Source organism: Pongo abelii, chromosome 2 (assembly GCF_028885655.2).
Source record: "Pongo abelii isolate AG06213 chromosome 2, NHGRI_mPonAbe1-v2.0_pri, whole genome shotgun sequence".
Classification (NCBI taxonomy): domain Eukaryota; kingdom Metazoa; phylum Chordata; class Mammalia; order Primates; family Hominidae; genus Pongo; species Pongo abelii.
Window position 1 is genome coordinate 115,006,481 of NC_085928.1, and position 24,126 is coordinate 115,030,606.

Sequence of the window (24,126 nt, forward strand, 5' to 3'; positions counted from 1 at the left end):
TACTACTTATAGACGTAAAGATGTGAATGTACATACATATACACATACAGTATATTGCACTTATAAAATTGTGAACATACTGACACGTTTCCACTTTGATGGGGGAACAAATCGTGTTCAAGAAGGAGATAAACAACATCCAATAAAGACATCAGACGTTATAAATATGTGGCCCAGACAAGCATTGCCTGCAAGCTTACCCAACTGAAATGTTGAGTGATATCAGCTTTAATTTATTTAGGCAGCAGAACTCTATGTGACTGCCTTTGAAATGAGGCTATGTCAAATAGTTTCAGTGCATCATCAAAGTTCTTAGTTTAAGAAACAAATACACAAAAACCAAAATGCATGCATTAGGAATGTCACATAATTTTATTCTAGAGACAAAACTTATGAGGATCACAGCTTTTGTGTAATTTGGAAAGTTTTTAATATTAGAAATAAAATTTATACTCAGATATTAGCAATACCATTTTTAAAATCCCAAATGATATATCAAGCTAGCAAAGCTGATACCCTTCAAACTGGATTGAGGATACCAGAAAAAAATAAATGCAGAAATATGTTATTAAAACTTGTAGAGTGAACTGAAGCCTGAAAGGTTGGAACACATCCCTTGAAATTTGAGGAAGGAATCTCTTTACACTTTCTGGATTGCCTGTATGACCTCCGGACATGTGGCAGCCTGCATGTTTTCGAACTCCCCACAGATACTGCTGAATATAAAACCCAGGTGCTGAGACTAGCATGGAAGCCCACAGATCCCAGGCATCACCCTCAGCAAGTATCTCTGCAATCAGCCACTGTGGCATCCTAGGTAATATGAGCATCTAATTATCTAATTGGCACTTTACTAGCAATAGCAGCCACATTGATGGTAATGGGGATGACCAGTTTATATAGCAACAGCCCCTGAACTCCCAATCAATCAGGGAGGGCAATTGAGTTGGAGATAATATGCTAGTAGGTAGGGTTAAATGATACAATGTATCTATTAAGTAATTGTTCCAATAATATCCACTTACCTAGTACTATAATATGATGAACTAATGAAATAGATAATATCCTCATTTTACAGATGGGAAAAATGTGACTTAGAATAAGTAATTCAGACACAGGAAATCCAAAGGCAGCAGAGCTCAGACTCAAACCTTTTCAATTCATGCCTTTTTTTTTTTTTCATTTTAATTTCCAATTGTTGGAATGATGCCAGAGCCCTTGCCCCTCTCACTGTGCCAGGCTGACTGCAAGTGTATTTATAGGGCTCATTCAGTCAATAACATCAGCCAGGCCCTGAGTGAGGCCCTGGGGGGATGAGTGTAAGATTCTCTGATCCTGACTTATGCACACTCCATCCAGCAAGGGAGATGGACAAGTAAGTGATGATCAGCAAAGATGCCCAAATTATAGCAGTGGAAGTATCAAGGGAGCTCACAGAAAGGGCGACCATCTGCTCAGCAAGAAGTATGAAGGCTCTTAAGTCAGAGGGCTATGCCAAGACCCCTTATCACTGCCAATAATGATAACTCTTTAGACTCTGCTTCCACAAAATACCCCACATCATTCACCCTGACAAACCCAAAACAGGAAAATAACAGGTCACTAGTACACAAAAGTCATGTCCTGTATAAAATGCTCTAGTCATCGTATTGTAGCACGGCTTTGAAAGGCTACATTATAAAGACTGCCCACATAGCTTAATAGAGGAAACAGATAATTTAGGGCCATGTAGGGTTTGAGAAGAAAGTGTCATAAGTCTTTGGCCCACACATGGACAACTAGCACATGACCGTTCTTCAAGATGTTAACTCCCTCCAAGACCGAGATTGTCCCCAAATGTGAACTGAAATTGAATCTACCTTGTAAATCCAATCCCTAGAGCTTTGGTAACCATCTCTCATAACCATTAAGATGACATCAGGCAATTTTGAACAATTACCACTATAGTAATTCTAATAGTATTTAGGACCTCTGTGATTTTTTACATCCAAAGAATGCTCATGCCAATTTTCTATTTTGATGATACAGTACATCAGTCAATAGGCCATGAGGAAAGTTGAGCCATATCTTGAAATGAGGATATAAAGAAAGCACAGGAATAAACTAACAACCTAACCTAAGCACCTTGTGTTATTAGGCTTGGGCCTTCAGGCTGTAATCCCTTGTAATAAGCCAGAGAGCCAATTTGGCAAGAATTTAATCTTGTTAAAGTATTTCTCTAAAAATTAAATGTTTTAAACAAAATAGTTTGAAACATATACAAAAAATAGGCATACAGATTGAAAAGAAAAATATCAAACCATCTCTATTCAAAGACAACATAATTTGCAATATAGAAAACCCTAGAGTCTACCACAAAAAATCTAGAATAGGTAAGTTTAGCAAAATCACAGGACACATGATCAATATACAAAATTCACTTATATTTTTATATACTAGCAATGAACAATTAGATATCAAAATTGAAAAAGAATGCTATTTTTGATATCACCAAAAAGCATAAAATCTTAGGTACAAACCAAACAAAATATGTGCAAGATCTATGTACTAGAAACTACAAAACAAAAAAAGACCTAAATAAATAGAGAGATATACCATGTTCATGAATTATCAGACTCAGTATTGTTATAGTTTTCCCCAAATTGATCTACAAGCTCAACACAATTCCTTTCAAAATCCTACCATAATATAGTGTAGAACCTGACACAATGAAAATTTATATGGAAAAGTAAAAAAACTAGAATAATTTTTTACCAGAACAATTTTTTTAAATGAAGAACAATGTTGGAGAATTCACACTAACTGATTTCAATACTTACTACTAAGCTGCAGTAATAAAGTATGGCTTTGGTGAAAGGAAAGATATATAAATTAATAGAAAAAATAGAAAGTCTAGAAATAAACCCATAAATATATGATCAACTGATTTCTGGCCAAATTGCAAAGGTAATTCAGTGGAGAAACTTTTCAACAAATGATGTTGAAATAATTACAAAAAAATTGAGCCATATGCAAACCATATACAAAAAAATTGAACCTCAATTCATACTTCACACCATTACAAAAAATTAACTTAAAATGGATAATACTGTAAAAGTAAAACCTGGAATTTAAAATTTCTACAAGAAAATATCTTTGTGACCTTGAATTAGAAAAAGATTTCTTAAATACAACACAAAAAGTATGACCCTGCTGGGGGTCCCTGGGGAACAGTGTAGACCTGTACATCAGTATCTCATCTGTATCTCATCAGAGAGGTGAAGAAACTGGGGTATCAAAAATAAAAAATAGGGGGAGGAGCCAAGATGGCCGAATAGGAACAGCTCCGGTCTACAGCTCCCAGCGCGAGCGACGCAGAAGACGGGTGATTTCTGCATTTCCATCTGAGGTACCGTGTTCATCTCACTAGGGAGTGCCAGACAGTGGGCGCAGGTCAGTGGGTGAGCGCACTGTGCGCCAGCCGAAGCAGGGACGAGGCATTGCCTCACTCGGGAAGCGCAAGGGGTCAGGGAGTTCCCCTTCCAGGGGTGACAGACTGCACCTGGAAAATCGGGCCACTCCCACCCGAATACTGTGCTTTTCCGACGGGCTTAGGAAACGGTGCCCCAGGAGAGTATAGCCCGCACCTGGCTCAGAGGGTCCTACGCCCACGGAGTCTCGCTGATTGCTAGCACAGCAGTCTGAGATCAAACAGCAAGTCAGCAGCGAGGCTGGGGGAGGGGCGCCCGCCATTGCCCAGGCTCGCTTAGGTAAACAAAGCAGCCTGGAAGCTTGAACTGGGTGGAGCCCACCACAGCTCAAGGAGGCCTGCCTGCCTCTGTAGGCTCCACCTCTGGGGGCAGGGCACAGACAAAAAGACAGCAGTAACCTCTGCAGACTTAAATGTCCCTGTCTGACAGCTGTGAGGAGAGCAGTGGTTCTCCCAGCACGCAACTGGAGATCTGAGAACGGGCTGACTGCCTCCTCAAGTGGGTCCCTGACCCCTGACCCCCGAGCAGCCTAACTGGGAGGCACCCCCCAGCAGGGGCAGACTGACACCTCACACGGCCGGCCAGGTACTCCAACAGACCTGCAGCTGAGGGTCCTGTCTGTTAGAAGGAAAACTAACAGAAAGGACATCCACACCAAAAACCCATCTGTACATCACCATCATCAAAGACCAAAAGTAGTTAAAACCACAAAGATGGGGAAAAAACAGAGCAGAAAAACTGGAAACTCTAAAAAGCAGAGTACCTCTCCTCCTCCAAAGGAACGCAGTTCCTCACCAGCAACGGAACAAAGCTGGACAGAGAATGACTTTGACGAGCTGAGAGAAGAAGGCTTCAGACGATCAAATTACTCCGAGCTACGGGAGGATATTCAAACCAAAGGCAAAGAAGTTGAAAACTTTGAAAAAAATTTAGAAGAATGTATAACTAGAATAACCAATACAGAGAAGTGCTTAAAGGAGCTGATGGAGCTGAAAACCAAGGCTCGAGAACTACGTGAAGAATGCAGAAGCCTCAGGAGCCGATGCGATCAAATGGAAGAAAGGGTATCAGCCCTGGAAGATGAAATGAATGAAATGAAGCGAGAAGGGAAGTTTAGAGAAAAAAGAATAAAAAGAAACGAGCAAAGCCTCCAAGAAATGTGGGACTATGTGAAAAGACCAAATCTACGTCTGATTGGTGTACCTGAAAGTGACGGGGAGAATGGAAACAAGTTGGAAAACACTCTGCAGGATATTATCCAGGAGAACTTCCCCAATCTAGCAAGGCAGGCCAATATTCAGATTCAGGAAATACAGAGAACGCCACAGAGATACTCCTCGAGAAGAGCAACTCCAAGACACATAATTGTCAGATTCACCAAAGTTGAAATGAAGGAAAAAATGTTAAGGGCAGCCAGAGAGAAAGGTCGGGTTACCATCAAAGGGAAGCCCATCAGACTAACAGCGGATCTCTCGGCAGAAACCCTACAAGCCAGAAGAGAGTGGGGGCCAATATTCAACATTCTTAAAGAAAAGAATTTTCAACCCAGAATTTCATATCCTGCCAAACTAAGCTTCATAAGTGAAGGAGAAATAAAATACTTTACAGACAAGCAAATGCTGAGAGATTTAGTCACCACCAGGCCTGCCCTAAAAGAGCTCCTGAAGGAAGCGCTAAACATGGAAAGGCACAACCGGTACCAGCCACTGCAAAATCATACCGAAATGTAAAGAACATCGAGACTAGGAAGAGACTGCATCAACTAACGAGCAAAATATCCAGCTAACATCATAATGACAGGATCAAATTCACACATAACAATATTAACTTTAAATGTAAATGGACTAAATGCTCCAATTAAAAGACACAGACTGGCAAACTGGATAAAGACTCAAGACCCATCAGTGTGCTGTATTCAGGAAACCCATCTCACGTGCAGAGACACACATAGGCTCAAAATAAAAGGATGGAGGAAGATCTACCAAGCAAATGGAAAACAAAAAAAGGCAGGGGTTGCAATCCTAGTCTCTGATAAAACAGACTTTAAACCAACAAAGATCAAAAGAGACAAAGAAGGCCATTACATAATGGTAAAGGGATTAATTCAACAAGAAGAGCTAACTATCCTAAATATATATGCACCCAATACAGGAGCACCCAGATTCATAAAGCAAGTCCTGAGTGACCTACAAAGAGACTTAGACTCCCACACATTAATAATGGGAGACTTTAACACCCCACTATCAACATTAGACAGATCAACGAGACAGAAAGTCAACAAGGATACCCAGGAATTGAACTCAGCTCTGCACCAAGCGGACCTAATAGACATCTACAGAACTCTCCACCCCAAATCAACAGAATATACATTTTTTTCAGCACCACACCACACCTATTCCAAAATTGACCATATACTTGGAAGTAAAGCTCTCCTCAATAAATGTAAAAGAACAGAAATTGTAACAAACTGTCTCTCAGATCACAGTGCAATCAAGCTAGAACTCAGGATTAAGAATCTCACTCAAAACCGCTCAACTACGTGGAAACTGAACAACCTGCTCCTGAATGACTACTGGGTACATAACGAAATGAAGGCAGAAATAAAGATGTTCTTTGAAACCAACGAGAACCAAGACACAACATACCAGAATCTCTGGGATGCATTCAAAGCAGTGTGTAGAGGGAAATTTATAGCACTAAATGCCCACAAGAGAAAGCAGGAAAGATCCAAAATTGACACCCTAACATCACAATTAAAAGAACTAGAAAAGCAAGAGCAAACACATTCAAAAGCTAGCAGAAGGGAAGAAATAACTAAAATCAGAGCAGAACTGAAGGAAATAGAGACACAAAAAACCCTTCAAAAAATAAATGAATCCAGGAGCTGGTTTTTTGAAAGGATCAACAAAATTGATAGACCGCTAGCAAGATTAATAAAGAAAAAAAGAGAGAAGAATCAAATAGATGCAATAAAAAATGATAAAGGGGATATCACTACCGATCCCACAGAAATACAAACTACCATCAGAGAATATTACAAACACCTCTATGCAAATAAACTAGAAAATCTAGAAGAAATGGATAAATTCCTCAACACATACACCCTCCCAAGACTAAACCAGGAAGAAGTTGAATCTCTGAATAGACCAATAACAGGAGCTGAAATTGTGGCAATAATCAATAGCTTACCAACCAAAAAAAGTCCAGGTCCAGATGGATTCACAGCCGAATTCTACCAGAGGTACAAGGAGGAGCTGGTACCATTCCTTCTGAAACTATTCCAATCAATAGAAAAAGAGGGAATCCTCCCTAACTCATTTTATGAAGCCAGCATCATCCTGATACCAAAGCCTGGCAGAGACACAACCAAAAAAGAGAATTTTAGACCAATATCCTTGATGAACATTGATGCAAAAATCCTCAATAAAATACTGGCAAACAGAATCCAGCAGCACATCAAAAAGCTTATCCACCATGATCAAGTGGGCTTCATCCCTGGGATGCAAGGCTGGTTCAATATACGCAAATCAATAAATGTAATCCAGCATATAAACAGAACCAAAGACAAAAACCACATGATTATCTCAATAGATGCAGAAAAGGCCTTTGACAAAATTCAACAACCCTTCATGCTAAAAACTCTCAATAAATTAGGAATTGATGGGACGTATCTCAAAATAATAAGAGCTATTTATGACAAACCCACAGCCAATATCATACTGAATGGGCAAAAACTGGAAGCATTCCCTTTGAAAACTGGCACAAGACAGGGATGCCCTCTCTCACCACTTCTATTCAACATAGTGTTGGAAGTTCTGGCCAGGGCAATTAGGCAGGAGAAGGAAATCAAGGGTATTCAATTAGGAAAAGAGGAAGTCAAATTGTCCCTGTTTGCAGATGACATGATAGTATATCTAGAAAACCCCATTGTCTCCGCCCAAAATCTCCTTAAGCTGATAAGCAACTTCAGCAAAGTCTCAGGATACAAAATCAATGTGCAAAAATCACAAGCATTCTTATACACCAATAACAGACAAACAGAGAGCCAAATCATCAGTGAACTCCCATTCACAATTGCTTCAAAGAGAATAAAATACCTAGGAATCCAACTTACAAGGGATGTGAAAGACCTCTTCAAGGAGAACTACAAACCACTGCTCAAGGAAATAAAAGAGGATACAAACAAATGGAAGAACATTCCATGCTCATGGGTAGGAAGAATCAATATCATGAAAATGGCCATCCTTCCCAAGGTAATTTACAGATTCAATGCCATCCCCATCAAGCTACCAATGACTTTCTTCACAGAATTGGAAAAAACTACTTTAAAGTTCATATGGAACCAAAAAAGAGCCCGCATCACCAAGTCAATCCTAAGCCAAAAGAACAAAGCTGGAGGCATCACACTACCTGACTTCAAACTATACTACAAGGCTACAGTAACCAAAACAGCATGGTACTGGTACCAAAACAGAGATATAGATCAATGGAACAGAACAGAGCCGTCAGAAATAATGCCACATATCTACAAGTATTTGATCTTTGACAAACCTGACAAAAACAAGAAATGGGGAAAGGATTCCCTATTTAATAAATGGTGCTGGGAAAACTGGCTAGCCATATGTAGAAAGCTGAAACTGGATCCCTTCCTTACACCTTATACAAAAATCAATTCAAGATGGATTAAAGACTTAAATGTTAGACCTAAAACCATAAAAACCCTAGAAGAAAACCTAGGCATTACCATTCAGGACATAGGCATGGGCAAGGACTTCATGTCTAAAACACCAAAAGCAATGGCAACAAAAGCCAAAATTGACAAATGGGATCTAATTAAACTAAAGAGCTTCTGCACAGCAAAAGAAACTACCATCAGAGTGAACAGGCAACCTACAAAATGGGAGAAAATTTTCGCAACCTACTCATCTGACAAAGGGCTAATATCCAGAATCTACAATGAACTCCAACAAATTTACAAGAAAAAAACAAACAACCCCATCAAAAAGTGGGCGAAGGACATGAACAGACACTTCTCAAAAGAAGACATTTATGCAGCCAAAAAACACATGAAAAAATGCTCACCATCACTGGCCATCAGAGAAATGCAAATCAAAACCACAATGAGATACCATCTCACACCAGTTAGAATGGCAATCATTAAAAAGTCAGGAAACAACAGGTGCTGGAGAGGATGTGGAGAAATAGGAACACTTTTACACTGTTGGTGGGACTGTAAACTAATTCAACCCTTGTGGAAGTCAGTGTGGCGATTCCTCAGGGATCTAGAACTAGAAATTCCATTCGACCCAGCCATCCCATTACTGGGTATATACCCAAAGGACTATGAATCATGCTGCTATAAAGACACATGCACACGTATGTTTATTGCGGCATTATTCACAATAGCAAAGACTTGGAACCAACCCAAATGTCCAACAATGATAGACTGGATTAAGAAAATGTGGCACATATACACCATGGAATACTATGCAGCCATAAAAAATGATGAGTTCACGTCCTTTGTAGGGACATGGATGAAATTGGAAATCATCATTCTCAGTAAACTATCGCAAGAACAAAAAACCAAACACCGCATATTCTCACTCATAGGTGGGAATTGAACAATGAGAACACATGGACACAGGAAGGGGAACATCACACTCTGGGGACTGTTGTGGGGTGGGGGGAGGGGGGAGGGATAGCACTGGGAGATATACCTAATGCTAGATGACGAGTTGGTGGGTGCAGCGCACCAGCATGGCACATGTATACATATGTAACTTACCTGCACATTGCGCACATGTACCATAAAACCTAAAGTTTAATAATAATAAATAATAATAAAAGAAAAAAAAATAAAAAAAAAATAAATAAAAAATAAATAAAAAAAAATAAAAAAAAAAAATAAAAATAAAAATAAAAAATAATAATTTTTTTATTTGTAAAGACCAGTGTGATAGTAAAATTTGATAAATTCAACTTTGTCAAAACTTTGGCTCTTCACAAAACACTGTTAATAAAATAAAAAGGCAAGTCACAGACCTGGAGAAAATGCTTGCAAAACATATTGTTTATAAATGTCTTGTATCTAGAATATTTTTAAACCCCTCAAAATACAATAATAAAACAATCCGATTTTTATATGTAGAAGATTTAAGCAGAGATTTCACCAAATAAGTGTCTTTGGTGGATTATCTTTATACTCATTAAAAGATGCTCAACTTCACTAGTCATTAGGAAAATGCAAAATTAACACTACAATGAATACCATTACATACCTATCAGAATGAATAAAATTTTTAAAGCTGACAGTACCAAGTGTTAACAATAAGCCCACGTTACTGTAGAAATGCAAAATGTTACAACTTCTTTGGAAAATAATTTAGCTGTTTCTTAGAAGTTTAAACAAATATCTACCATATTACCCAGCATTACCAGTCCCAGTTATTTACCCAATAGAAAGGAAAACTTATGTTCACATAATGTTCACAGCTTTATTCATAATCACCAAAACTGGAAACAAATGTCTTTCAACTGGTGAGTAGCAAACTGTGGTATGTGAATCCATATATATATATATATATATACACACACACACACACACACACACGTGCATGTATGTGTATACATACATGCACATACATATAAACATACACATATATAGAAAGAGACTATATGGATGCATATGTATATATACTATATACATATATACTGTATATGGATGCCTATATATATAGTTGTGTTCATCCAAGGCTGGGGTTTTCCCAGGGGTATAAGACAGATATTCAGAAGGCAAGGGATTCTAGGGTATTTGTGAAAGAGATTAAAATGTTGGGGCCGGGCACGGTGGCTTACGCCTGTAATCCCAGCACTTTGAAAGTCCGAGGTGGGCAGATCATGAGGTCAGGAGTTTAAGACCAGCCTGACCAACATAGTGAAACCCCTCTCTACTAAAAATACAAAAATTAGCCAGGTGTGGTGGCGCATGCCTGTAATCCCAGCTACTCAGGAGGCTGAGGCAGGAGAATCACTTGAACCCAGAAGGCAGAGGTTGCAGTGAGCCGAGATCATGCCATTGCACTCCAGCCTGGGCAACAGAGTGAGACTCCGTCTCAAAAAAAAAAAAAATGCAACAACATGGTTCAAAAGCACTATGTTAAGCAAAAGAAGCCAGGCTCAAAAGGCTATAATAATACATAATTCCACTTATATGGAATCTTAGAAAAGGCAAAACTATAGGGACAGAAGATAGGTCAGTGGTTACTACGGGCTGGGGAGTTGACTGCATGGGTGAAATATAAGGAAATTTTGAAGGGTAATGAAAACATTCTATATCTTACTTGTGGAAGTAGTCATAGGACTATGTGCATAGAAATGTATGCCAAAAGAGTTTAATTTTACCACATGTAAATTATACTTCAGTAAGCCTGATACATATGAAGTATATGTGTGAGCATATAAACTACACATGCATGCATGACACTTTTGATGTACATGCTTCCTTTTTTGTCTGAATGCATGCAATTGAACTATCACTGCCCAAAGGAAACTGCCTAGTGATAGGATAAACACAATTCTGCTTATACCCAGCTACTATTGTCCTGCTGTGTGCTGTTCTCCAGTGATGCTTAGCTGCCCAAAAACAAACATGGTGAAGCCAGTTAGTTGGGTTCATCAAAGGCTGGGGTTTTCCCAGGGGTGTAAGACAAATATTCAGAAGGCAGGGGATTCTAGGGTATTTGTGAACGACATTAAAATGTTGGGATATCATTTCTAATTTGGAAAGCGAGGAAAGTGGAGTCTGATAGATGGAGATAACAATGGAGGAGTCAGAGCACTGGAGGCACATGGTAAAGTTTAAGAACAGTTGCTGTGAGGGCATTTGGCAACCAAGTTGGAAGAGAAGCAGAGTGTGGATGTGGAGTTATGTGATTCCACTGATAATTTCAGAGGTGGCAATCTGTTTCCTTCATTGGAGGAGCTCCTTAAGAACAAATGATTTATATACAGCTCTGTTGAGCTGAGCTCAGCCAGCCCTAACTACTGCCTAGAAGCCTGGTCTCTAACATTCCAGGTGTACCCTAACCTTCTCAAACTTCTAGCTCGCTCATTCTCAGGCATGACCTCTATCTTAATGCCTATTAATGGGTCTCTCTCTACTTTGCACAATCTAACAGCTTTTCTTGTTTCCATCAAAGGCCAATCCCTCCATATGTGCTATGGAGGAGCCTTATTTTATCAACTACCTCCATTCCCTCTACTTTGTTTCCAGCTTGATCTCAATCCTGCACCCCTTCCCATCAGAAAGTCAAATTGGCCGGCATTTATATGCAGGGGAAAATTGGAAGTTACAATGTGCTTAGGTTTCCAACTTGGGGGATTAGTTGGACAGCTGTGTTATTTGCTGAGATAGCAAACAAAAAGAAGAACAAGCTTTGTAGGAAAGAAATCAAGTATAGACAGATTAGGTTTTCCAACATCAAATTGATCTGCTGAGTGAATAGGCTCATATATTAATGTCAATGATGAATTAAGGTTTAGAAGTCATCAGCATGTGAGTCGTAATTAAAACCACAAGAGAAGGCAAAATCATATAAGCAGAGAGCTCAGTATGGAACCCTAGGGGACCTCAAGGTTGAGCAATTGGCAGAAAAGGAAGCACTCACAAGAAGATGAAGAAGGAAAGTTCCTGCAGAGAAAAGGAAGAAGAGAGTCACAGAAACCAAGAGAACAGAGAGTTTAAAGACTGAATGAGAGAAAAGCCCAACAAATCCAACAGAAAGCACCATTGATATACAGACTGGGTTCAGCACTCATTAGGAAAAGTGGCATGAAGGTCACAGGTAACCATTAGAGCAAACACTACTGGTGCCTTGCCCATAACCCCTTGCCCTTACCACTCTTGTGCTCAGCCCCACTTCCAGGTGCCAGCACTTGCCTTTCTTTTCCTGAGGGCTTTTATCTTGCTGCTACAGCCCACTTTGCCATCTCCTTAACAAGCTAGATGTGTCAAAGAATGAATGCCCCCATCCTTGAAGCAGAGTTGGCTGACTAATGACTGACGAGAACTGGTGTATAAATATCCCAGTTCCTCCACCCCTCTGGTGAGATAACTGACACACATGTCTACACTGTTCCCCAGAGGTCCTTGGCAGGACTAAGCTCCAGGAACCCACGGTGAGAATTGGTTAAATAATGCTTTTTTTAAATTGGCTCTTTCCCTTCCTTGTCTTGCTTCCCACATTCCTCCAGTGTCCCCTTCACCTCCCAAATAAACTTCTTGCCCTTGCATTGTTACTTCTGGAGGAATCTGCACAAGAGGAATTCCAGGGGCAGGGGGCGCTAAGGGAAGAAATTAGAACACAATGAATTGAAGAGCAAATGGGATTTGAGGAAGTAAAGATGATGAGTTTACACTATTCTTTTAAAAATTTGTCTAAGGTAGAGAGAAAAGAGGATAGGGCCAGACGTGAACACACAGTCAATATGAGAGAACAAAACATGTCGAAATGCTAATGAGAAAGAGACAAGATACAAAGGCTGAAGTGGTTAGGGGGGTTGCTAAGTTGTACAGCAAGACCCCAAAGGAGATAAGAGGTTGGAAGATCACAGGGAGGGGTGGGGGACTGGCCTCATCAGTGAATGAATGCTTCATCCTCTGAGGCTGAGGGGAAGGATTTAAAGACAGATGCATATTCTGTTGAACGTGTGGCGGCTGGTGGAGCCAGGACAGTCTGGGGAGTGGCTGGGGTTCATCCATTTGTGGTGGCACCAACCCACCAGACTATAAAGCTTTTCCCAAACTGTGCTCAGCAGCTCTATGCACACATGACCATCCTCAGCAGCTGGAAAACCAATGCAGACAGGTTGTGAGCTTGATCTAGAATGAGGGATTTATAAAACGAGTGTTGAAGGAGAATAAGAGACAATTGGGTTAAGGCTATCAGAGAAGGCGTAGTTAACCATGTGGTCTGGACCAGGTAAGGACCTGTGACCAGGCAGAGGCTGTCACACTCCAAAACGACACACAGCTCCCAGGACTGGAAGCCTCTCTGGCTAACCTAGGCCTCTGCAAAAGCATCTGCTCTGCATAAGCATTGTGCTATGGGGACCACCAGGATGTATAAAGGCCTGCTCCCAGATAGGAAAGAGTATATGCCAAGATAGGGCAAAATTCAAGAGTTCACTCACCCAAACTAATAAAAGCAATAAGGCAACCTGAGACACAGGCAGAACAAGAGCCTGAACAGAAAGCAAAGAGCTCAGGCCTTTTCTCTAGCTCTGCTGTTACCTGGAAAATCATAGTCTTCCAGGCTGCTTGTGTGCAGGGCTCAATTTAATAATATAAAACATGCTGTGCAGAAAAAAATGAGTCAAAGGCACACACAGCACTTCCCAATATATGTGACTGATTGACTCCAAATTAACCACCCACAGCCATGGTGGTTTTCAAAGAACCACAGATCCCCAGCTCCTAAAAGCAGAACACTGAAACCAAAAGAGGCCCAGGACATACCTGTTAAACCCAAAGGCAAGGACAACCTTGTGAAATCCTAAAATCTTAGAACTGAGAGGACAGAATAAACTAAGAGGGGGATGCCACGGTTTCCTCCTATCAAATATTAAGAATGCTACCATGTTTAATCAGGATGCTGGAAATCGTACAATTGGTTTCTAAGATTAAATCATTCTCTGGTTTTTGAGAAGACCTATCCAAGGGAGTTGCTAAGAATCCAATTAGGCCTTTGCCAAAATTATTTAACCTCTAAAAGCAATACCTCAGAAATAGCACTGTTTCAGAAAGCAAGTTGGCTTCAGAAAATCTTTTTTACCCTTTCTTCATGTGCAAGTTAGTAGCTCTGCTTAAGAGCAAATATTTCCCATCACACCAACCTGTCTCCCACTCCTTTGATTCAAAATAGTCAACCAGTATCAATAAAAGGAATAGACAATATGATGAAGAAGTGGCTCCAATACATTACCTGAAGATCTTTGGGAATCTAAGAAGGAAAAATGAATATCTCAAGTAGGACTCAGATAGTGCATAAGTGAAGTCATGGGACATTATGAATGAAACCTTTCAGATCCTCTGTTCCCAGGTAAGGGACAATGGCTGAGGAGGTAATAACAGCCTGTGGAGGCACCTTCTCTGATATCCACTGAGATTAGTTAACCGAGGGAGTCAAAGCACACCAACACTAGGGTATCTCCTGAATTTAGGTGAATACACTGAGCAAGGTTAGGTCCAGATAAATCTGTGGGTATGATGAAGTTTGCTTTCATTGTCTTCTAACTCCTTTCCATGTCCTGATTGAACTCCAACCACCCAAAGCCACCACTATAGGTGACATGCCTTTTATACAATTAATTTCCTCTGTTTCATACATTTTATAACTACTTCCATATATCCATATACTTACCTGTCCTAGGACCCTTCTGCTCAGGCTCCTTAAGAGGGTCTCAGTTAATGACTAGGTAACCTGTCATACAACTTGCTATTAAAGTTTTAGTGACTAGTTACTTCCTTCACAAATTAAACTTGCCTAATCTTGTGCCTTTTTAATGCTTTCACTTTTGGTACCATAAATTTGTCACTCTCCACATTTCTTTACCTCACATCACAAATAATCTGGATTATTCATTTATGGATTGTTTAGGTCAGCATTGCTCATTGTGTAGTCTGTGTACTGTCTATGTAACTGTACCTTGCGGGGGTGAATGCTTACTAAAAAGGCACATACCCAGGCCTTGGTGGTGACCCAAAAACCACATTTTCTAGGGGCATCTTTAACATTCTTCCCCATTGACTCTTCTTCCTACTAAATCAGTAAACATGTGATACCTACACATAGTAGATGCTACACAAGTGCTGGGTATCAGAGAAAATATGCGAATCTCAAATACAATTAACACCAACTACTAACTTATAAACAGATTCAGTTCCAAATAGTAAAAGGTCTAAAAAGTTGGCATGCTGATATACCTTCAGAACAGTAAAATAAATAAATAAATAAATAAATAAACATAAAAAAATTGGCCAGGCATGTGAGTATTGGGGCAAGAATATAGGGGAAATCTCTGTACCTTCCCCTTAATTTTGCTGTGAACCTAAAACTACTCAAAAAAAAAAAAACAAAAAACAAAAAAAAAAACCTAGCCTACAGAGCCAATAACTCCCTGCTTATGGTTCTCATGGTCCCATGTACATGCATATTATGAAAACATTAGGGCACTGATCCCTACACAATGACACCTATTCTCTTATTTGGTCCTGGTAAATCTCAAACAATACGGCTTCCTCACTGCCATATTCCCTTCCCCCAGCACATCAAATGGAACTTTACAGGTATGCAATAGGATTTGTTGAGTAAGTGAATGAGTGAATGAATGAATGGTATTGCCACTGAGATTGACATCAGATGAAGTGTGTTGGGAAGATGGATGGGTCCAATGTATTACCCTCTCCTTTTACTTATACGGATATTGATTAGAGTCACCATTCGTTATCTCCCTGAGGCATAGGCATTGAGGAACTCATTTATTCAATCTGTTACCGTGGTCAATAATCTCAATTGATAGATTAACAACTTCCAGTCCTATTAGACAACGGAAGCAATGGCCACAGCCACCTGAAGTATGCACCAATAGCACCTAGGAGGAAACCAGAAGCCACACTAGGTATTTCAAACAGAAGGGATTTAATGGAGGGAACTGATTACACAGGTTGGGTAATAAGGCTGAAGAGGGCCATGGAGACAGCCCGGTGTTAGTAAACACAGGAAGCAGCTACTAACCTTAGGGCTGGGGAACAAAAGGGAAGAGATGGTGTTACCAGAACCTAGAAGCTTTGACGGGGGACCCCCCACGGCTGGCGCCTGGCCCTCTGAGGGGGCTGCTGCGCTGCTGTTGCTTGGACTTCTGAGGGGGACGCTGCTTGGCTGGCGGTGGTCGGACCTCTGGGCGGGAACGTGGCTGACGCTCAGACCTCGGAGGGGACCGTGGCTGACGCTCAGACCTCGGAGGGGACCGTGGCTGACGCTCAGACCTCGGAGGGGACCGTGGCTGACGCTCAGGCCTCGGAGGGGACCGTGGCTTGGCTGGCGCTCTGACCACCGCGGGGGGCGCAGCTGGCTGTTGCTTGGGCCTCTGAGGGGACTTGGCACGGCGGCTGGTTCTGAGAGGGCCAAAAGAAGCTGGAGGCGGGAGCCAGGGCTCTCCTCTGCTGCTTAAGCGACGCTGGCAGGAGCTGGAAACAGGTAGGAAGGCCCTGCTCCCCCACCCACCTTCCAGTCTCCCTGGAGTGCCTTCCGGTGTCGGAGCCTAACCCGGAGCCGACTAGGGGGAAGAGCGGGGTGCGGAGCGGGAGGGGCGTGCTGGGAGCCGAGACCACGCGCTGTGCCCAACCAGTGCCGCGGGGCTGGGCGGCCGCTTACCTGGTCTTCTGGCAGGCGCAGCAGATCCAGTCCTCCTCTTTCTTCTGGTAGAAGCAGCCGCTCTTACAGATGCTGTACTTCCGATCCACTATCTCCTTCTTGGAATTGAGGAAGGTGAACGGCGGGCAGCAGTGTATGCTGAAGTGCTCGGAGTACTTTTGGTTTTTGGAGAGTCTGGGACCCTCCTTGGCCGTTTTCTGACTCATCTCACTGGAAATCGCCGATGCAAGGAGACAGGAGCAGACATGAACGCACATCAGGAAAGGGAGACCTCTACTCAGGAAGCCCCCTGCTACTCCCATAGTCCAAGGTAACATTCAGGGTGGTCCTACAGAGCAAAACCCTGGAAGACCAACTTCCCCCCAACTCCGTAGAAAGGAACTCAACTAACAGTTCATTAATTTTCATTTGTGTATTTTTAAAAATCGTGTTTTTAAAGAGAAAAAGAAACATGGGCTCTTGTTTTCCTTACGTTTTAGAGACCCATGTAAGATAGGAAAACATTTAAAACCAAACATATCCTTGACTAAATAATATTCTACAGTTAGGAAAAGCCTTTTCTCTAAAAAGCAAAATAAAAAACTTTACTATTATTTATTATTAAAACAATCATTATTCATGCAACAAAATACTACACAACAAGGAAAAAGAACAAACTGCTGACCTGCTGACATACATCAACACATTTTGATCTCACAGACATAATGTTGAACGAAAGATGTCAGACACAAGAAAACAAGCTGTATGTATATGAGGTTCAAGAACAGGCAAAACTAATCGATGGTGCTAGATATCAAGAGCATAGTTATATTTGGAGAAGGTGGGTTCTGACTCAGAAGGGGCAACAGGGGAGCTTGCTGGGGACTGAAAACGGTCCTTCTAGGAATGTGACAAATGCAGAAATAGTCCTACCTAACACTGCAAAACACCAAAGCCCACAGGGGACTTACGTGACTATCAATCAACAAGAATCAACATAGTTAATGGGCATAAACTGAATACTGAGAATATCTCTGCTCTCAGCAAACTCAGGGTCAGGTTGGAGACGCATATGTGCAGTATGTAATTACAAAACACTGTTATGTTGACCAATACAAGTGTGTACAAAGCATAGAAAAAGGATGGATTCCTTGAAGACAGAACCTATAATCTGGGTTTTTAAGGATGAGTACAGAAAAATAACTAAATAACTTTGAAGGGATATTTTAATTTTTTTGTCTGTTGGTGTGGTTGTCTTCTGCTACAAATAGAAATGACAGCTGAGAAGCAGGTAGAATGCAGTTACAAATACATTGTTTTTGCACCTCTGTTTGTGATCATCAAAATTGTGTGTCACATCTGTTATGTATGTTAAAAATATTCTTTCCCAATGTTTCACTTGATTTTATCATGCAAAAATAGTTTTATGTAATTAAGTATCTTAGATCTTATTAAAGGTTTTATATTTTTCCCAGAAAGTTTTCCCCACTCCATCAGCTTTTAACATACTCATGATGCCCCATTTTAAAAGAAAATCCTCTCTGGATCCTGCTCCCGTGTCTTTTTGCTTCCCTATTACCCTACTCTTTTGTATAGGCAAAGTTCTTGAAAAGTTATTAATACTTTTTCCCTCCATCTTTACATCTTCCACTCACTCACTCATCAGTGCACCCCACTGTGGCTCCTGGCCCTTTCCTTCCAAGGAAAAATGACTCTACATAGTTCCCCAGAGACTTCCATGCTGCCAAACCAATTGCCTTCATATTTGGTCTCTCTCCATCTAAACTCTTTCCTTTCCTGTGACACCACATTCTCCTAGATCTCCTCCTCTATCTCTAGTCTCTCCTTGTCCATTTCCCTTATAGGCTCATCTGCTTTTGGCAAACTTTTCATTTTTTTAACCCTAAACTTTTAATGTTAGAGTTATTTAAGGTGTAATAAATACTAAATAATAAATGAAGTTACCTTCACCCATTTAATTTAACATTTGTTATATACTTTGGTTTTGCCTGGCACAGTGCTCAGTTCACGTACTGGACACAAAGCTAAATCATGCTTAGTCCAGTCCTCAAGAAACTTATCCACCAGTGGGAGATACAGGCAAGTAAGTGATTAGAATGCACATAATATGCTAATGGCCAGAAAAACTTCATTTACTGAGACCAAATAAGTACAAGTCACTGAGATGGGGAAGTGGGTAGATCAGATAAACATCCTGCTCACAATGAGCTCACCTTGTAGGTAGAGGAATGTCCACAGACATCAGTAAGTGTGATACAAGGCCAGCATGCTCTGCAACATGAGAATGTGCTGGCGCAATGGCATGAAAAGTCCACAGAAGAGAGGGCAATATGTTGGGCTAAAGAACAAGGTGAAACTTCATGGGCAGAGGCATTTCATCTGGCCAAAGATGAGGGCTTGGGAATGACTGATACCTAAGCAGATACACAGTGAATTGCATTACCCCCAAGAGCCCTCGTCCTATCTGCATTGCAGAATTGGAAGACGTAATAGAGCCAGGACACAGGCAGTGAGGCAGGTGAAGTGTCTAGCCCGTGTGACTGGGAACATAGTCATGCCATCAGCTAATCAGAGATCTAAGTAGGTGAGAAGGAGGGAGATCATCTCATTGGTCTGAGATACAATGAGTTTAAAGAGCCAAGGACATCCATGAAGAAATAGGCATTCTAAACTCAGGACCTAAAGCTCTCATTTTGAGAGCCCTTCACCTCATGGAAGGGGGCACAACCTTGGGCATGGATGAGATACCTGTGAACTCAGCGAGGAGTCAGTCAAGGAAAGGCTTCCAGGAGGAGGAGTGGACCTGCCTTCAAGCTGCAGGAAGGAGTAATGGGTATTCAGAAAGGTAGGATGAGTAGCAGTTTCCTAGGAGAGAAATTGCTGAATTTTCAAAAGGAGATGATCAGATATACTCAAAGGAGCCCTTTACCCAGACAGGTATGTATAGACCAATGAGAAGCTGCAGCTGACTTATAGGGTCAGATTCATTGCAAAGACCCTAAACGTCTGCTAAGCGCTTCCCCAAGTCCTACATATGTCGCTAAGTTCAGCTAGAGTTTCTCCTCCCATGGGAAATGATGAAGTGAAACACTTTAGGATTAAACTTCAGGAGTAATTTCTTCAGGTGCCCAGCACATGGAGACTGTTACTCAACTCTCCACAGGCAACCCAGGCATTCCCAATTCCTCTGTCCTTCTAGGGTCACCTTTTTCCAAACGGCTCAGGCACCCATCACAAATAATAGAAAATCTAGCTCTTACCCCAACTGTTTAAGAAATAACTAGTATGGGATAAGAAGGAGATTTGAAGTCCACTGTGACTCTGAATTCCTTCCCTAATTGAATTCTCAAATCCCATTACTGCTCCAGCTGATGTAATGCCTGGGTCACTGTATGCCCATCTGCACCCCCGCCCAGTCATTTCTTCCCCCAGCACTTAAGGGGAAAATTGTTTCTTACTCCATGACAACTTCCCTCACTCCCTGTCTCCCCTGACCATGTCCGGCAGGGGGCAGCATCACCTCTAGTTAGCCATCGATGCATGATCCTGAAGGAAAAAGTAATTCTCTTCCCTGGAAGAACCTCACCATTCCTAACACAACCACCTGAAAATGCATCCAACTTTCAAAATAATGTCTTCTCCCTCCTTTAGTAAAATGTTTATATTTTTGAAAAGACTGGCGGGTGGATCACGAGGTCAGGAGATTGAGACCATCCTGGCCAACATGGTGAAACCCGGTCTCTACTAAAAATACAAAAATTAGCTGAGTGTGGTGGCACGTGCCTGTAATCCCAGCTACTTGGGCAGCTGAGGCAGGAGAATCGCTGGAACCCGGGAGGCGGAGATTGCAGTGAGCCGAAGTCGCGCCACTGCACTCCAGCCTGAGAGACAGAGCAAGACTCCGTCTCCAAAAACAAACAAACAAACAAACAAACAAAACTGGCCTCCTAACTCTTTTCCCAGGTGGCAGAAATACAGCACTTAGTTGGGGTACCTGGTTAAGTGGTTCTATATACTGCTTCCCCAACTCTCGGCCCCACGCCACCCTCCCATTTAAAAACGCTAAGCCCCACATGCTAAATGAGAGTCATCGTTTTATAACACACCAGGATTGCTAGTAAATTCCTTGGAAATACAGGCTGTTCAGTTTAGCCTAAAGCCACATCCTTACATATTTTAAGTTCCGCCTAACGGTTTATTTGTACATAGTAAACCGTAACCTAACTGGATGGGTACATTGTAACTCAGTCTTATACCAATCACAGAGTTTTAGTCAACCACAGACAGCCAACGGTGTTCAAATAGGCAAATTCCAGCTGTAAGCAGTCCAGTGTTTCTGTACCTCACTTTCGGTTTCTATTTGTCACTTTCCTTTCCCTGTCCATCGATGTTTTCTGACCGTGTGGTGGCCCTGGAGTCCCTCTGAACCTAATCTGGTTCTGGGGACTGTCTGATCTGTGAATTGTTCTTTGCTGAATTATACTCTATTAAATTGAATTTGTTTTATTAAAGTTTTTCCTTTAATAAAGCAAATAACTAACAGCGAAGAAGTAAAGTTTGTTGAGCACCATTGTGTATGGTTGTTTTGCATACTTTATCTCATTTTATAATGTGGCGTTATTAACAAACTAAAGATGTAAAATCTAAGGAACATGACTAAGTCCATAAGTTAGTAAGAGGCAGCAAGGGATTTGAATCCACATCTGTGTGACTCCAACATCCCAAGCACTTTAGCCAGGTCCAACACTGCTTTGTGCTTCCTATAGACTCAACCCTCCTCCCAAGGAATAGGAGTCCAGGTGCTGGGCCCAGACTAGACTTCGGAGGACTAGAGATGGACCCAGGGGTGGGATAAGGCTCAAAGATCCATGGGTCTATGTCCTAGGGTGACAAAGACTGAAAGTTGGGGAAACAAATCACTCCAGAAGAGAAGGATAGAGAATGGAGTTTGGAGACTTCATGACAGAAACCAGGACTTCTCTGCCAGCGCCAGAAGGGTCCCTGTCCAGGACTAGTAGTAAGCTTGGGATGGGCCCTGAGGGAAGTGTGACCCACAGGCACTTCTGCAGCTCCTCCCCTCCAGTGCATTAGTGGATTAAAAAATCTACATTCACTGCTGAAAGTTAGAAAACTCAGAGGGATGAAAATAATACGTCCAGTGCGGTGGCTCATGCCTGTAATCCCAGCGCTTTGGGAGGCCGAGGCAGACAGATTACTTGAGGTCAGGAGTTCGAAACCAGCCTGGTCAACACGGTGAAACCCCATCTCTACTAAAAATATAAAAATTAGCCAGGCCAGGCGAAGTGGCTAACGCCTGTAATCCCAACACTTTGGGAGACTGAGGCAGGCGAATCACCCGAGGTCGGGAGTTCGAGACCAGCATGACCAACATGAAGAAACCCCGTCTCTACTAAAAATACAAAATTAGTTGGGCATGGTGGTGCATGCCTGTAATCCCAACTACTTGAGAGGCTGAGGCAGGAGAATCTCTTGAACCCAGGAGGCGGAGGTTGTGGTGAACCGAGATTGCACTATTGCAATCCAGCCTGGGCAACAAGAGCGAAACTCCATCTCAAAAAAAAGAAAAAAAAATTAGCCGAGTGTGGTGGTGGGAGCCTGTAATCCCAGCTACTCAGGAGGCTGAGGCAGGAGGATCGATTGAACCCAGGAGGCAGAGTTTGCAGTGAGCCAACATCACTGCACTCCAGCCTGGGCAACACAGTGAGACTGTCTCAAAAAAAAAAGAAAAAGAAGCCGGGCGTGGTGGCTCACGCCTGTAATCCCAGCACTTTGGGAGGCCAAGGTGGGCAGATCACGAGGTCAGGAGATCAAGACCATCCTGGCTAACACAGTGAAACCCCATCTCTACTAAAAATACAAAAAAATTAGCCAGGCGTGGTGGCGGGCACCTGTAGTCCCAGCTGCTCAGGAGGCTGAGGCAGAAGAATGGCGTGAACCTGGGAGGCGGAGCTTGCAGTGAGCCGAGATTGGGCCACTGCACTGCACCCTGGGCAACAGAGCAAGACTCCATCTCAAAAAACAAAAAAAAAAAAAAGAAAAAAAGAAAAAGAAAAAGAAAATAATACGAATTCATAAATTCTTACCCCATGGTTAGCCACTTGTAAAATATGTTAACTTTTTTTCTTTGAGAATATTTACCTGTAAATACAGTTAATAAAAAGTAGGACAACACCTTACATATTTTTCAAATTTATATTATTGAAAAAATCATTCACTTTTCAAGTTCACGTTATCTGTAGTGTTCTCTTACAGTTTTTAAAATTTGTAATAAATCTGTAATTATAATCTTCTCTATAGTTTATATTCTATATTTGTATCTTCTCTCATTTTTTTTGAGTACTTTTGTCAGAAGCTATCTACTTCATTTTTTTCCAAAAGTAAGGAAGTGGTTTTCTTGTCTTTGTTCTTTTTTCCCCCAGTTTATTCATTTCTGTATGCACCTATAATTTCTTTTTTTCTTCTTTCTTTTCTTTTTTTTTTTTTTTCTTTTTTTTTTTTTTTTTTTTGACAAGGTCTCACTCTGTAGCCCATCCTAGAGTACAGTGATGCAATCACAGCTCACGGCAGCCTCAACCACCTGGGCACAAGCAATCCTCCTGCCTCAGCCTCTCGAGTAGCTGGGACTACAGGTGCATGCCACTACACCCAGCTAATTTTTTTTTTTTTTTCTGTAGAGACAGGATCTCCCTGGGCTCAAATGATCCTCCCACCTCAGACTCCCAAAGTGCTGGGATTACAGGAGTGAGCCACCACACCTGACCTATAATTTCTTTTCTTCCATTTTCTTTATATTTGTGTTTTTTTTTTCCTTATTGAGTCAAATGCTTCATATATGTACATTTATGGCTATAACCTTTTCCATTGTGCAACTTTAGCTGCATGCCACAAATATTAAAATAATTTTTAATCTTCATTTTAATTATGGATGAGTTCTTATTCAATTCATCAGTTATTACAAAATCTATTGTAAAATTTCCAAATATATGGAGCTATTTTTGTTACATTGGCTTCTCATTTTAATGCAGTTAGAGAAAGCAGTAGCTATGACAATGACTCCAACAGTTGTTCAAATTTGCTTTATGACCTTGTTCTACATGTGCTTGCAAAGACTGTGCATTTCTGGAAACAATTTGGGATTCTCTAGTGAGGATAAAAATGTGCACAAACTGTAGTCTAGCAGTTTACTCCTGGGTACAGCAGCC

At 41.4% G+C, this 24,126-nt stretch overlaps 1 protein-coding gene across 6 annotated transcripts in view; it reads right to left on the minus strand.

Annotated features, from left to right (window-relative positions):
- Window positions 1-24,126, minus strand: part of MOBP (myelin associated oligodendrocyte basic protein) — a 79,684-nt gene that overhangs the window by 11,496 nt on the left and 44,062 nt on the right. For 4 of the 6 annotated variants that reach the window (XM_054552260.2, XM_063722650.1, XM_009239188.4 and 1 more), the window contains 2 exons: window positions 16,904-17,113; window positions 16,152-16,644 (listed from right to left, as the gene is read on the minus strand). In XM_054552260.2, the coding sequence (XP_054408235.1) occupies window positions 16,299-16,644; window positions 16,904-17,109 (552 nt within the window). In that variant the 5' untranslated portion in view covers window positions 17,110-17,113 and the 3' untranslated portion in view covers window positions 16,152-16,298. Of the gene's footprint in view, window positions 1-16,151; window positions 16,645-16,899; window positions 17,114-24,126 lie in introns of those variants that run through there. The other 2 variants (XR_008523790.2, XM_063722651.1) reach the window with 2 other exon arrangements.